The sequence below is a fragment of the Heptranchias perlo genome, chromosome 1 (assembly GCF_035084215.1).
Source record: "Heptranchias perlo isolate sHepPer1 chromosome 1, sHepPer1.hap1, whole genome shotgun sequence".
In the NCBI taxonomy this organism is placed as follows: Eukaryota; Metazoa; Chordata; class Chondrichthyes; order Hexanchiformes; family Hexanchidae; genus Heptranchias; species Heptranchias perlo.
Window position 1 is genome coordinate 124,324,003 of NC_090325.1, and position 16,671 is coordinate 124,340,673.

A 16,671-nucleotide genomic window follows, 5' to 3' on the forward strand; every position below is an offset into this window, starting at 1 on the left:
ACTTCCGGCGACCGCACATGCGCAGTTAAACACGGAAATCTGGAAGCTGCTGTACCAGATGCGACCCTCCTCCGTAAGCTCTGCGAGAACAACATCTCGCTGGCTGGCTCACCATTTAAATGAATGGAACAGTGTGAAGTTGCTGCACTGCCCTTATGGATACGAACTAATCTCGCCAAAAAAAGGTAGGTCAAGTCATTTCAAGTCTGAGCACACTTTTAACGGCATGGTAAGTCTTAATGACTGCCAAACAACCTCTCTGGCACTGAAAATTAACTTTTGCAAGCGTGGAGAGTCGTTCCTTCAGATTTTAATTGTTGTCGGACATTGAAAAAAAATGTAAATTTTTAAAAATATTTTACTTTTTCTTTCAGCCTCTTATTTTCTCTCTCTTAATTCAGTATTTCTTAACTTCCCTTTATTTCGCTTTCTGTACCTGATTTAACATTGAATTCACTATTCTAACTTACACTTCCTGGTTCTGACTCTGCGCTGCTCATTAACGATGCTTCAGTCTGATTGGTTAAGGGGATACACAGTTGCTTGCCCCATTCACACAGGTCCCAGATGCCCAGGAGGAGGCGCCATGTTGGATTGAGCACCCGATGAGAGGAACTTGCCGTGCAAAAGCCCATGAAAAGTCTATGGGCAAGTGTATGTCCAATGAACGGCACCATTCATTCACCGCTCACAGGAAAATCCGGCCCATTGTTGAGCTGAATCTCTTTTTCCATTTTTTTCAAAGAATTTGATTGATTTAGAAGTCATAATGGTTTCAATTAACCAATTTCCAGCTGAGACATGTTAATCACCCTGTGAACATATCCTAGACATTTCAATATGATGTGTTTTGTGGTTACACATAAATTTAGAGGAACGATCAGTTTAAAGTACAAAGAAAGAACAGCAGGCACTGCAAATATTTGCCAAGTTAGTCGGCTACAGCATTAATCTCAGGATAAAAAATGTAAATGCTAGAAAAAGTTAAGCACAAACATGTAATAATTTTCTTAGTATCACTCTGAAATGTGGCTGTATATAGATAAGGATATTTTGTAATTGATAGTGATGACTCACACTGCTCAGTCCAAAAATGAAGTAATACACACAGGCATCATTTAACATGGCTGTTGCAGATCAGCTTTATTGGAATTTGCATATACTATATTACAAAATCTGTTTTCATTGACTTAGAAAACTACCCAACTTTTATCACATATGTAATCTTGTATTAATTATTTATTAATAAATCTTACTTAGCAATTTACCTCAGGTTAATTCTCTTTCACTACTCTCGGTATAAAGTTAACTAGTCCTAACCTTACCGGTAAAACCTTGGTATAAAACATTTAAACAGACTAATAAGGAGTTTGACTATCTGTTGTAATGTAGGGAATAGCTGAGGAAATAGTTCCATTCAATTTTGATGAAGCTAGTTCTTGTACTAAGAGACGGATGGTTGATAAAACCCAGCCCATTGATATATATTCAAGAGCTGGAAGCAGAACAGAAAAGAGCCACATCGCTGATCCACAGAACTTGAATATCAGGTGGGCGGATCGCGAGGTGAGTTGGAAACTCAAGCTCTGCTCCAGAAATGAGATCCAGGCTATTTTAACTCCCGAGACTCATTTAAATCCCACGCGCTGACTTCCTGACCGTTCTGGCCAGGAAATTCGGTGGCAAGCTGCCCAAAATCACACAGCCGGAGGTCACCTGCCGATACAAGATAAGTGGCAGGATCGTCTCCCGGGGCCATCTCACAGGGGTCTCGCACTCAGGAAAAACAAGGAGGGGGGGAGACCATGACAGGGAGGCCTAAGCTTTCCTAAGGGATGATTCCTACTCCTCCTGGTCACACAAGGAAAGTAAAAATACTTACCTGTTTGGGCCTCTTCTGGTCCCGGCTCATCCTCCCGCTGTCTTCACCTGTCAGGAATGCTACAGCGGCTTCCCTACTGTATAAAACAACTGACGTCAGCAACACCAGCACAAAGTCCTGACCAAAGCTCCAAAGTGTGCGCTCATTATCCAAATTATAATTCAGAAGTTGCTAAATACAGTCCCCATCGTTTACTGGTGCGAACACGATTTACCCTCTACGTGATGGCCAGTGTAACCTGACGGCCGAGATTCTGGAGGAGGCCGGCAACACGGCTCAGGACAAGAAATCCTTAACAGCAGTTAAATATTGCACATTAATTCCAAAGATGGTTATAAATATGAGCTAGTCACTAATAAATCCAATAAGGAACTCAGGAGAAACTTCTTTACCCAGAGAGTGGTGAGAATGTGGAATTCGCTACCATGTAGAGTAGTTGAGGAAAATAGCATAGATGCATTTAAGGGGAAGCTAGATAAGTACATGAGGGAGAAAGGAATAGAAGGTTATGCTTATAGGGTTAGATGAAGTAAAGTGGGAGGAGGCTCGTGTGAAGCATAAACACAGGCACACACCTGTTGAGCCGAATGGCCTGTTTCTGTGCTGTAAATTCTATATAATTCCATGTAATATTAGAGATGCTTTTTAGAGCTAGCAGGTAGAGGAGGTAAATAACCATTTCTTCCTTGACTTTCAGGCTTTCTACGCAGCTCACTTTTCAGCACACTTTTTAAGGAGAGAATGACTGTGTTGGGAGTTTCAGCCAGTTGTAATGTTATAGGAGTGTTTCGGGGAAACAGTGGCCATATTTTTAGGTGTGCAGGATTGAGAATTGAAGTCACAAACTCACTAAATCACCAGGAATCCAAATTCATCTGAGCCCTAGTCTTAGGCCTGAGTTGGATTTGGGCCAACTAAAAGTCCTGGCAAAGATTGCAAGTTCAGAATGTTCCAATCTGATGCCTAATTCAATAGACCTAGCAGCCAAATCCAAAGCTCATTTTTCACTTGAAACAAGGTATTAATGAATCTTCATAATAACTGTATGTATTCTGCTCTTCCCAAGTTCAACGTAAGTTGCTACTTATTCTTTTGTAGCTCAGACAGTACATAATGGATTAGTAATTAGAATTCACCCATAGGATGTAGTGCCTTGTTAGCTTAAACAGTTGGCTGATTAACAAACCTTAATGCACCTTAACAAGAGCATGCTAACTCATAGTCCATCCACTTTACAGGGTGTCTCCAGCAGTCAGAATACAATTGGAGGTAGTCTTGCCATCGGTAAATTAAACAAATTGATACCAGTACTATTGGAAGCACTAGTACACTTTGGGTAGGCAGCAGCAAATATAAACTGCAGCCACCAGTGGCAATTGTCAGAACTGCCATTTTTGGTTTGACATGCTGACATCGCAGGTGCTTTCGGTATTGTTGACCTCCAGGAATCGTCCACTGACATCAGAGAAGGTCCTAGCCAGATAGGCAAAGTCACAAATGCAGCTTTACGCTAACTGTGCATTTGTGAATCTCATACATACACTTATCCATTGTTACTGAAACCAAAATAGGAACATTAGGAACAGGAGTAGGCCATTCAACCGTTCGAGCCTGCTCCCGTCATTCAATTAGATGATGGTTGATCTGCTCCATATCCCTTGATACCCTTACCTAACAAAAATCTATCTATCTCAATCTTGATAGTTCCAACTGTCCTAGCATCCACATCCTTTTGGGGGAGAGAGTTCCAGATTTCTACTACCTTTTGTGTGAAGGAGTGCTTCCTGGTTTCACTTCTGTGACCTAGTTCTAATTTTAAGATTATGTTCTTTTGTTCTTGATTCCCCCATCAGAGGAAATAGTTTCTATGTATCTACCCCATCAAATCCTTGTAACGTTTCAAACACCTCGATCAGAGCACCCCTCAATCTTCTATACTAAAGTTAATACAAGCAAAATTTTTGCAACCTGTCCTCATAATTTAACCCTCTAAGCCCCAGTATCATTCTGGTGAATCTGCACTGCACCTGCTCCAAGACGAATATATCCTTCCTATGGTGCGGTGCCCAAAGCAGAACACAGTACTTCAAATGGGGTCTGACCAAGGCTCTCTACAACTGAGGTATAACTTCCTCTCTTTTGTATTCCAGCCCCCTTGACATAAAGGCCAACATTGCATTAACCTTTTTTATTAGCCTGCAGTGTAGAACTGTCAGAACTGGGTTATTTATTCCATTAGAAGTGGTTCTGTAATTCAAACATTGTTAAAGCAGACCAGCCTTGAGGTATTTGCAGATGAGTAACAAAAGGGCTTAACTGACAAGCGTGTAGCCCTATACCACTGTTAAATCTAAAAGTTCTCTCTATCCAACTAATCACTCCACCAACTGAATTGTTATTGACCAATGGTGATGAAAGGATACGTGTACCACAACCTTCTACAGCTGGGAGGAGGGATTATCCGAGCTGTCAACATTTCTGTGACCAGCATCAGTGCCGACCACAACTGATTAATGGGATGTCTGACTCAAGGACAAATTGAACACTGTCAAATGCCCTCCCCAGAGAAAGAGTGCCTTCCTTGCACATATTTTCCCATCCACTAAGCTAACTGAAAAGTGTCAAATCTCTCCCAAGTGTGGTGAGTGAGTTTGAGTGAAAGATAGCCCAAGGACTCTTATACATGGGTAGTCGAGCACCAAACTACTTAAAGTAAGAAGCTAATACCTTCTACGAGCAAATTGTATTGCTGCCCTATTATGTACTGTGTGAGACACAAGAATGATTAGTAATTCATTTTAGTTTGCCTGGGGTGTGATGTTTAATGACTTAACAACATATAATCAGTTGTTTAAATCAGTGACTTTTTTTTAAGATATCATGAAGAGTTGCAAAACTATAATGCAGTCAAGGCAAAATATAATGTCCTAAATCATGAAAGAAGCTCAAGTGGTTTAGAAATATTTTCCAAATACCTAGTTTGGATCCAGCCTCACAATCTCATGCAAGAAGCCCAAAAAGTTTGGAAACATTTTCTGAACACCCAGTTTGGATTTAATGCCCTCTCACCTATGTTATTATTTACAATAAAGTGTATACAGTTTATGATGGTTCACTGAGATTATTTGAAGTGCACCATTTCAAATAGAGCTGAGTTGCTGCCATTTAATTACATTCCATCAAGTTGAGCACAGCTGGTGGATCATAGTATCACATGACAAGTAGAAGGGTATTATAACCCTTCATAAGTACTAAAGGATTACACTGCCACTTGTCTAGCAGAATGGTATTACAGGTTGCTTTTCACTAGACTACTTGCACCACCATATAGATTGTAAGTACATTTCCAACAGCATTTTTTTCAGCATTAGTTTTATTATTGACTTTATTTCATGATTTACTTCATCTGTTTCATAATTTTCTTAGATCTAATGTTATACTAGTACAGTAGATTTGTTTGTGCCTACTTTTCATTGGATGTAGTACATGCAGGGTCCTGAACTGTGTGCATTTTACTGTTAAAAGCACAGTATTTGTCGAGTTATACAACACTATAGAACTTTGGAATTTATTTTGAAAAAGTGAAATAAGTAAACGGTCTGGTATAATTTAGCACTTATGAAGGAAAAAGATTTCAAAATTGTGTTCTGGCTGACCCTTGATATTTGAGAAAATAAATCCATACTTTGGTAGCCTGAAGCTAACATTGGTTGCTGTCCAGTTTCATTACAATAATCTATCATCTCTACTAATGAATAGATAGATTGAAACCTTAAACTGAAATAGCCAGACATGAAGGCGCTTTTCAGATTTCCTGCCCTTGTTCCACAGTGGGTCAGCAGACTGCTTTCAAATCGTGTACTGGATTGTGTTGGACAGACTTCAAAACACTAGTCGTTACTAATGCAGAACATTAAAAATACAATTTGCAAGAAGAAATCACGCTATTTCTCATCTATGATGTGCAAAAATATGAATCTCACGATGTGAAGTAATTTTGATTCAATTGAACAGAAATAGTCAGTCCTGTTGTGCTAAGGATGCTTGTTGAAGAATGTTTTCTTTTGTCTATCAGCTCATCCTTCCAGAGGCCATGAAGTTGCTGCCAGTCTACATGAACTGTCTCTTGAAGAGTTACGTTTTACTGGGGAGCCCTGACCTTCCTACAGATGAGAGAGCTTTCCAACGGCTGCTGGTTACATCTATGGATGTGGTTGGCACACAATCCTTTTTCTACCCACGGCTCATACCCATCGTAAGTAAAGAGGTGCAGTTTTAACAGACGGGAAATTCTGCCTCTGATGTGGGTGGAGCCTCTCCACCCTCAATCAGGGGATCCCCAGGAAACCTCTGAACAATGCAAAGAGGGTGAACGAGTTTCCAGTTCTTTTTCCTCTGCTTTGTGCTGGGATCTGAGTGTTCCCTGGGTGTGCAGCTGAGGAATATTGGCCCTAAGAGGTCTTCAAGAAAACAATTATGATGGAGACCAGAGAAATCTTACATCATTGCTGTGATGTTAGGAACTTCCCACAAGATGGACAGGAATGAAATAAGACTTTATTTCTTATATCAAATGATTTCAGATGCTAAAGCAATTTAGATCTTATTAAATCATGGCTGATTTTCCTCAGCTTTTGTTATCTGACTACAAATAACAAGGCAGAGACAGGTTAAACTGCAGTAGTCATGTTTAATTCTAGCAGGATTTGAAGTAAGCCAGAAGACCTGTCAAAATACTCTAGCTTTTCATGTTGGGCCACAAATAACTAATAATAATGATAACACTTTGTCTGTTTCATTTCTGTCGCATCCCCAATCCTTGTCTTGCCTAATAGCTGAGAAACTATTGCTTCAAAAGAAGAAACAGTGAGATTCATAGAGGAATCGTAGCTGCTGTTGGAAAAGTTGTTAACCATCAGTTAATATTTTCTTGTATGAATCGCATCAGTATTGAAATCACTTCTGTCTTTTGTTGTCCTACAAGAAATTAGAAAACTCAGGGTGGATATATTGGCCTTGGATGGGGTGCAGTGCAGGTTCATCAGAATGATACCGGGGGTAAAAGGGTTAAAGTATGAGAATCGGTCGTATAGACTTGACTTGTATTCCCTTAAGTATAGAAGGTTAAGGAGTGATCTAATTGAGATGTTTAAGATGATTATAACGATTGATAGGGTAGAGAGAAACTATTTCCTCTGATGGGGGAGTCCAGAAAAAGGGGCACCTTAAAATTAGAGCTAGGCCATTTAGGGGTGTTGTCAGGAAGCACTTCTTCACACAAAGGGTAGCTAAAATCTGGAACTCTCTCCCCCCAAAAAGCTGTTGAGGCTAGGTGAATTGAAAATTTCAAAACTTAGATTGATAGATTTTTGTTAGGCAATGGTATTAAGGGTTATGGAATCAAGGTGGGTAGATGGAGTTATGATACAAGTCAGCCGTGATCTAATTGAATGGCAGAACAGGCTCGAGGGGCTGAATGGCCTACTCCTGTTCCTATGTTAATGCATACCCTGCAACTACTGACGGAGCTAAGCACTTCTCTATTTCATAACAGCACAAGATGGATGTAAACAGTGAGGAGCTTCCCGTTGCTGTCCGTTGCTCAGAGGAACGTTTAGCTGACGGAGGAATATTTTTATTGGAGAACGGGATAAATATGTTCCTGTTTCTAGGACTGACCTCACAACCTGAGCTAATTCAAGGCATCTTTAATGTACCCACTTTTGCACATATTAATGCAGACATGGTAAGTAATGTGTGAAAAGTTCTTACCATTCAAATTTGAAAATGCTAAAACTAATCTTCCTCCCCTCCTCCACGTGCTAATCCAACTTATATGCTTGGAGAAAGAGTGTTAGAGTGATGTGTGAGAAGTGCAATAATATTGTAGCAATTGACAAATGCATGTATTCGCTGACTAATTTATAATCTTTTTCATACAGGACATGATAGCTCGGAATTTCCTTGGAACTGCTCTCATCCCATCGCCGTACCCTCACCCTATTTGTGGTGAAATCCCATTTACTTGAGTAAACTGTGGGTGGGAGCAGCTCCGAGGAAATTCCGTGCCAATATTATTAAGTTCCCTTACTCGTCTAGTTGCTCAGCTGATCCCTCACTATTCCGTTGTGTGAGAATCTCCAGACATTATTGTTGAAACAGAAAGCTCCTGCTAATCCAGTGATTTTAGCATGCAGAATGACTCAAGGTGCTTGACAGTGGAGTGACGAGGAATGGAAACATTGAGCTAGGGGAGGGAAATTAGGCAAGTGATTGAAAGCTTGGGAGAAAAGGTTTTGAGAATGTTTTTAAAGGAGGAGAGAGAGGTGGCAAGATTTCAGAGGACAATTTTTCACCTATATTTCTGAATGGATTTGATTATTCACAAAACATTGAGGGGTGAGTGTATTCTGGATGAACAGGAAGACATAAGGCTTTATTGCCTCAAAAAATAAGCCAGGATGACCCTGTTGGATATCTTCCTTCCCAGTGAATGTTTCATTTAAATATTTTCATTTATTGGCTGTAGTATTCAGATAATTAACACTTGAAAAAATGCACAGTACCAATGGGTCAACATTCATAGTGGGAAACCCATCCCAGCAGTAAAGCATGGGAGCAGTTCTTTTAAAAAAATAGGAAAGTTCAAAGGACTATAAACATATGAAGAGCAAAAGGACCAAAAAGGAAATCTTCTTGTGGAGGCAGAGGCATAGCTGAGGTACTAAATGAGGTACTTTGCAGCTGTCTTCACTAAAGAAGAGAATGCTGCCAATGTTACAGTAAATGAGGAGGTGGTAGAGTAATTGGATAGGATAAAAACGGATAAAGAAGAGGCACTAAAACAGTTAGCAGCGGTCAAAGTCAAAAAGTCGCCCGGCCAGATGGGATGCATCCTAGGTTGCTGAGGGAAGTAAGGGTTGAAAAGCAGAGGCTCTGGCCACAATCTTTCAATCCTCTTTGGATATGCGAGTGGTGCCAGAGGGTTTCAAATGCTACACCCCTGTTCAAAAAAGGGGGGGGGGGAAGAGATAAACTAGGTAACAACCTGACAGTCAGTCTAACATCAGTGGTGGGGAAAATTCTAGAGACAATAATCCGAGACAAAATTAATTGTCACTTGGAAGAACATGGGCTAATAAATGAAAGTCAGCATGGATTTGTTGAAGGTCAATCGTGTCTGACTAACTTGATTGAGTTCTTTGATGAAATATGGTAGAGGGTTGATGAATGTAGTTCCTATTGGTGTTGTGTATATGGACTTTCAAAAGGTGTTTGATAAATTACCATATAATAGACTTGTTAGCAAAACTGAAGCTCGTGGGATTAAAGGGGTAGTGGCAGCGTGGATACGAAATTGGCTGAGCGATAGAAATCAGAGAGTAGTAGTGAACGGTTGTTTATCAGACTGTAGGGAAGTATACAGTAGGTGTCCCCCAAAGGTTGGTATTAGGGACCACTGCTCTTTTTGATATATATTAATGACCTGAACTTCGGTATAGGGGACATAATTTCAAAGTTTACCGATGACACAAAGCTTCGAAATGTAGTAAACAATGTGGAGGATTGTAGCAGACTTCAGGAGGACACAGACAGACTGGTGAAATGGGCAGACACATGAAAAATGAAATTCAATGCAAAGAAATGTGAACTGATGCAATTTGGAAGGAAAAACGAGGAGAGGCAATATAAACAAAATGGCAACATTTTAAAGGAGGTGTAGGAACAGAGAGACCTCAGAGAGCCAGCACAGGCATGATGGGCCAAATAGCCTCCTGTGCTCTATAATTCTCTGACTGCCATTGTCTGAAAACAGGAGTGCAGCTATTTGAGATGCCAGAGTGACGTGAGGGGAAGCTTTGAGTTACCCTTAACAGAGCTTCTCATTTCAGATTGGAAAATTGTAAGCAGCTGGTGATTATTGCTAACTTTCTCATTATTTATGTAAAATGTACATTGAAGTAGTAATGGCATTAGCATTCATGTGAGGGGGGGAGGTGCACATCAAAAATGATATACTTGTCTTACGCCAATATAACCATCTGAAAATGATGGCAATTACACTGTTACCTGAGACTGCTTCTCAACAATTTGACCTCTGAACAAAGTTTAACTTTCACTTCCTTGCAGACATCATTACCCGAACTGGACAACCCTTATTCAAAGAAGCTTAGATTGATCATTGACAACATAAGAAACCAGAACCCTTATTCCATGAAGGTAGGCAAAGAGGTGCTGAGGACTATTCAGGATTCTTTTAGAAAGATCTCATAATTGTTCATTCTTCATTCTAATTGCTAGTTTAATTGTGATTTGAGATTTATCAGTTCATTAATTGGTGGTATTAAACATGAGCCTACTTGATGATCTGTTAGTGTAACCTTGCACTATGCCCCAGAAGTGTAAGGTAGTACGGTGTGAGTTTGCAGTTACAATCTCTATAACCAGGTAGCTAAGCTGCCCATCCAAAACCAGAGGGGTTCTTTCTTTAAATATGCAGATCTGGGTCCAGTGATATCAATGGGCCCCGATTGCAAATTTAACTCATGCCTGAGCAGACAAGCCACTATGGCATTCCCGCCAGGTGAATGCCTGTCAGAAGAGGATTGGAAGCAGCAGAGGCCATTCAAGTTAAATTTTTTAATTTTCCTTTTTGGGGCCATGAGGAGTAGGAGTGCTCCTCCGGACCCTACAAGAAAAGTTTAGGCCGCCTCTGCTCCAGACTCTTACTCCGCGCCCCCCCCCCCCCCCGCAACCGCATGACATCCCTGAATGCTAGCGGGTGACCAATTTTCTGCAGGCCAGCAGCTTAATGAGATAGTTAAATTGCTGTGGTCTTATTCTGCCGCGGGGACAGAAAATTAACTGAATCCCGTGGTTTCTTGCTGGGAACCTGCTGGGAGTTAAAATCGACCCCACTAAGACAGTTATACCAACAAATTTATTGCCTTCTTTCTATGAGTGAGATATGTGCCTACTCTACTTGTTTCTTGGTCTCCTCCTATTCAGCTCTATATTTCTTCTCATCCTGTGAGTATGTGCCTTTGGTAGTCTCTGCACTCTTCTTTTGCTATCTGGACCATTGGCAGAAAGTGGCTTATCCAATCGTAGAACCTGAGGGGTAATTTTCTAACTTCCGTCCATGTTCCTAGCACATGACGTAAATCATGTTGGGAGGACACCAGCAGTATGTAAATATGGGGATCTCAGAAAATGCGGGCAGGCCCCCTCTCTGCACCAAAAACATGAAACCCACTGGTGCTTCTAGGGATCAAGAGGCTCATTTCCCACCTATTAAGGTGTTAAATTATGATAAACTGTTCAGTGCTCTGATTAGTTCAAAATCAATTGCTAAGCTTGGCGAGTAATGAACATCATGGAAATGCTGACAGAAAACTTCAATTACATTCTTCTTACAACATACAGAACATTGCCCCCAATTTCCTAGGCTAGAAGATGGCATCACAGTATATTAAGTGAGCTGGGTAACAATCCATGTTCTACTAAATCATTTACAGCATGATAATTGAAGTGAAAAGTCATGAAAAAAGGATTTTCTTTTACTGAAAATAAAATGTGTATGTTGTAACTGAATATTTACAGCTGCTCTGTACTGGTCATGCTTTCTGTTTGTTATCCCCCCCCACCTCCACCCCTGCTGGGTTATTTATTTCAGCTATGCCCTGTTGGAGAGATGCTGAGTCAACACTTGGCACTTTCCCATAACAGAAGAGGAAAAATTGTTGGGAGCACCATATTATGTTTTCTTCCACAGTTCCTAGCAGCCTGTTTGAGCATCATTGATAGAGCCTGTGATCACATTGCCTACCTGCCCTCTTCATTGCTGTTGCTGTATGTCCCAAGAGCTACATTCACTCCTCAATTTAAAAAAAAAGCTCATTGCAAACCCATATATTCATTGATATTTAAGTGCAAAAATCACTTGTTCTGTTAATATTTACTTTACAATCTTTGTTTTTGGTTTTTTAATTGGAATTAATAATACTCAGCATATAATATTGTTCATTGTGTTAATTGCAGCATTGCTGCCTCAAATATTGCATACTTCGATACCTTGCCCTAGCGCTGTAAGTCTGTAGAAAATTCTTTGCAGTTCCCTGTCAATTCTGAGTTATATGTTTTAAATTAAACTTCCTTGAGTTTGTAAACAAATTTAGCATAGAATCCTTCATTTTAAACTAGACAAATGCTGTACATTAGATTATTTAAATGAGGTTACAATGAATTATATCAAACAAAATAAGTACTTGCAACAAATTGTGCAGCTTGGAGTTTAAGTCTGACTATCTTTTCTTTTCATCTATAGTTGATGATAGTGAAGCAAAAAGAGAAGTCAGAGGGGATCTTCAGGCAGTTCCTGGTGGAAGATAAAGGCATGCACGGAGGAGCTTCTTATGTGGATTTCCTCTGTTATGTACACAAAGAGATCCGCCAGCTCCTCACCTAAAACCTGCCTCGCCCCACTGCAAGGAATGCCTTATTATTCAACTTTACAGAAAAAAGGGACAGTATGAACGACACAAGTTTAAATTATACATCTTTGTATTTGCTTCATGACTTTTGTTGACAGGACTTGAGTTTTCTTAAGAGGAAACCTGTTTTAAATTTACCAGGAATCTAGTATTTGCTATTTTATAACAACTCAATTGTTTTAATCAAAGTGTCATTGATAATAAAATAGTTGATATTAATACATATATAATATATATATATTATATATGTGTACAACTGACAGTATCAGTACTCTCATCTGCGTATGCAGTTATGCCACGACTGATCGATTTAAACATTGGCAGCAACAAATCACCAAGCTTGCCACATGGTGATAAATCTATCAGGTAAATCTTTTATTTTTAAATGTTTCTTGTCCTGCAGCTGAGTGTTTAGTTATGATCAACTGGATGTGTGGGAGGAGAAAGAGGAGCAGTTTAGAGTTTTGCTTTGATGCAGGATTTACCAATCAAGTAGAACAATGTCATCCAAAGTATACGAATATGATGCCAGTTTCCGAAGATGTGTCCAACACTTCTTGCAGATGTTCTTCACAATCTATGAAGCTTCTGATAGTCTAAGCACAAGTTGGTGGAGGGGGAGCAAAAAGAAACTAACTGAGAACAAATCATTAGCAGTAAGTCTTAGTTTTGATTTGGTTATTCTTGACACTTGAACCAGTCAATTCCTAGAAACAGCTCTCTAGGCATTCCTACAAGAAAGTGATTACTTAATAAGAAATAACAAGTATGTGTGTTGTATTCTTCCAGTCATTTATCCATAACGTCAAGCCCCCTGAGGTTTTATCTGCATTTGGACGCCAATAGGGTAGAGTACTGAAAAATCTTGTTATCTGTCAGAGTAGGCACACTTTTCTATTATGTATCATCTGCAAAAATTATTTTCTGTAATTTTTTTTAATAATAACTATTTCAAAGTAGAGTTAGAGGAATGTGCAAAACTATAAGCCATTTCTTTCTTTCATTGTATTGGGATAAATCAACAAAAATAATTTTGTATTTCTGTGCAAAGGGCCAACAACCTTAGATTGTCCTCTTACTCTGCTGTGTGCATTTTTTGTCTTCCCAGTGTGCTTATAGTGCGTTTCTTAAGAATCGACAACGGACAGTGTGCTGAGTTTACTTCACAGCGGCGCATGCTGTTGTTGTTCACAGTCACATACATTTGTACATTGGGTTTCCATTCCTGATTGTCTTTGCTGCCTTTTTTTGTATGGGACCACACTATCTTGTCATGTAGCAGTGTTTGACCTTTCCTAAGCACAGTATTAAGTGATAAGGAATGACATTAAAAATAACCTCTCATCACAGTATAAAATTAGCATTTGTCATGACAGCATCAGCATCTTGCAGGGCTGATAGAACTGCACAGATGACTTTCATAATCTGTGATCGCTGCAACTTCTGAAAGTATAATTATAGGTGAGGGGGGCAAAAAGCAGCCAGCTTAGAACTAATCATTAGCAAGAAGCATGTCACAAGGGCACATTTGAAATACAGTTTAAAGAAAAAAAAACGGAGTGGAAAATCCGCAGGTCACGATCCTAGTGATTATGCTGGGATCATGTCTGCTGGTGCTGACCCAGCTGAGGTATGTGGGGTCAGCAGGAGGGCACCTAATCAACATGGGAGTGACAGGCACCTATGCCACTACAGGCACATCTCTAGCCCCATGCAGCCAAAGAATCTGGCACCTGCCCACCAGGCTGTTCGCTTGAGAAAACTGACTGCATGCCAAATTGGTTAGGGTGCATGCTGCAATCAGTCATGATGCAATATTACAAAGGGGCCTGAAATAGGCTTTAGGCCCCGATTTGTATAGGCATTGGGCCAAATGCCTGTTTCAAGCTGCCTCTCTGGATCACTTCGGGACACGCTAACAAATATGGCGTGCAGTGCATACCCGGTGCGGAATGAACGTCCACACACTAAAAGCTCTATTGGCCACTTCAGCGCCCATTTTTTGCCCAGAATTTGGCGCTGCATGATCCAATTACCAGGCCTTTGTCTCAGCTCCCTTACTATTATTTGACCTGTAAGTTGTGGATGTAGGCAAAGAGGAAACTTCCAGAAAAGGCAGAGATCTGACGTCCCCGAGGAATTTCAGCCCTAACTAATATAATGCATGAAAATAGGTACTCACAGGTTTAAATAAGTTATTACGAATGTTATCTATAGACAAGTAGGACAGAAAATGCAAGGCTCCACTGCCAGCAAGGAACCTCACCAGATGTGAGCGCAGAGTGCAGAATTGAGCCTCGTGTTGCAGCCCTATCTCCAACCCACACTTGGTTTTAAGGAGCAGAAAACTTCCTAATTTCTGCTGTAAGAATATCACACGTATGATTCTGTACACTTTTCAAATTACATAGCAAATACTAACTGAGTTAAATATATTTAAACAAATATAAACAACAGTGAAAGGTTAAGTAGCTGAATTGAAGTTACTTTTCATTTGTTTTTCAGGTTTGGTACATAAAAAGGGATATAATAATGACATTTATTTTGGGGAGTGGTGGGGGAGAGTAAACAAACATCAAATGGTTGCCATGCCCCCAATTGAAAATCTGTTTCAGAGCTTGATTTACCAGGTTAAGCGATTTTTTTTTGTGGTGTGCGGTTGGCGAGAAGGGAGAGGGAGACAAATGGATCATAAAAGCAATTGACGGATGTTTCTATTTGTCCTTCAGTCATTGTTTCAATCAGGTTTGTGCTGTTAAAGGCAATTTATCCTTTGATGGTGCACAGCACAGGAAATATGTGGAGTGATATGGGCGAGAAATGGTCATCATTCTTCATGTAATTTGTGAAAAGGTTAGGCACTCAAACAAAATATCAAGCATTTAATCTTAGCGACCAGCCCATATTCATTTCATGACCACCATTAAGCGCCCAATGATTCAAAATATTGTCATATAAAATGACGGGAAGCCTTTAATACATTTAATATATTCAACTGATGTATCATTTTTGAATTATAATATGCATAAAATACTGCATTCGCCCATAGTCATGAAATCCTGTGGTATTGAGATGTGAGATTTTTGCCAAAGTAGCTTTGCGCTGCAGTCATCTAGAATCATAAGGGTTAAATTCCCATTTACGTGCGTATGGCAAATTATACATTTAAAATACAGTCAATTTTTAGCTTTGTAAATCTATTTAATAAATGGTGGTCGTTCTTCATTGTAGTCACTTGCAAGTGTTAATTGTTAAAGAAACTCTTACAGATATTTTTTAAGGTGAGGAGTAAGATGAAGTATGTTTGAGAGAGAATAAAGTACTCGTAATTCAGACCTTAACATGACTTTTCTGTCATGTCTTTTATTATGCAAATTTTTACCCTGTTATGTTAATCAAAAAATTTCAAATAAAAGTGAGTGCCTTGCATTGAAACAGTGTTCACCTGATTTTGTCATAAAACCAAATAAGGAAAGAACTTGTATTTATATAACGCCTTTCATGTCCTCAGGATGCCCCAAAGCAGTTTACAGCCAATGAATTACTTTTAAAGTGTAGTCACTGTTGTAATGTAGACAAGCATAGCATTCAATTTGCACACAGCAAGGTCCTTCAAACAGCAATGAGATTAATGACTAGCTAACCTATTAGTTGAGGGCTAAATTTCGGCAAAGACACTGGAAGAACATGACTCATGCCATGGGATCCTTTACATGTACCCTAGAGGATAGGTAGGGCTTCAGTTTAACATTTGCGACAATGAAGCATTCCCTCTGCACTGCAGTATCAGCCTAGATTATGTGCACAAGTCCTGGAGTGGGGCTTGAACCCATGACCTTCTGACTCAGAGGGTACCACTAAGCCGAAGCTAACACTGAATGTGTAAAGCTCTCACTGCTGGAAACAAATCCAGAAGTAGTAGCTCTACCTCACTACCACCTCTCTCAAGCCCTCCACTGTCTCTTGTTTGTCACACTGCTTGTCCGACATCCAATACTGAATGGGCAAAAATTTCCTATAACTAAATATTGGGAAGACCGAAAACATTGTGTTTGGTCCCCGCCCCAAACTCATCTAACTAGGCACTGACTCCATCCCTCTCCCTGACCACTGTGTGAGGCTGAACCAGATTGTTCACAACCTTGGTGTCCTATTTGACCCTGAGATGAGCTTCCGACCACATATCCGGTCCACCACCAAGACTGCCTACTTCCACCTCCATCTCCGCCTCAGCTCATCTGCTGCTGAAACCCTCATCCATGCCTTTGTTACCTCTAGACTTGACTATTCCAATGT

The 16,671-nt window shown here is 40.0% G+C and overlaps 1 protein-coding gene across 1 annotated transcript in view; it reads left to right on the forward strand.

Annotated features, from left to right (window-relative positions):
- Positions 1–15,810, forward strand: part of LOC137325667 (protein transport protein Sec24D-like) — a 169,118-nt gene extending 153,308 nt beyond the window's left edge. The window contains exons 20-23 of the mRNA XM_067990921.1: positions 5,958–6,137; positions 7,437–7,628; positions 10,013–10,102; positions 12,210–15,810. Coding sequence (XP_067847022.1) covers positions 5,958–6,137; positions 7,437–7,628; positions 10,013–10,102; positions 12,210–12,350 — 603 coding nt within the window. The 3' untranslated portion in view covers positions 12,351–15,810. The remainder of the gene's footprint in view (positions 1–5,957; positions 6,138–7,436; positions 7,629–10,012; positions 10,103–12,209) is intronic.
- Positions 15,811–16,671: the final 861 nt, after the last annotated feature.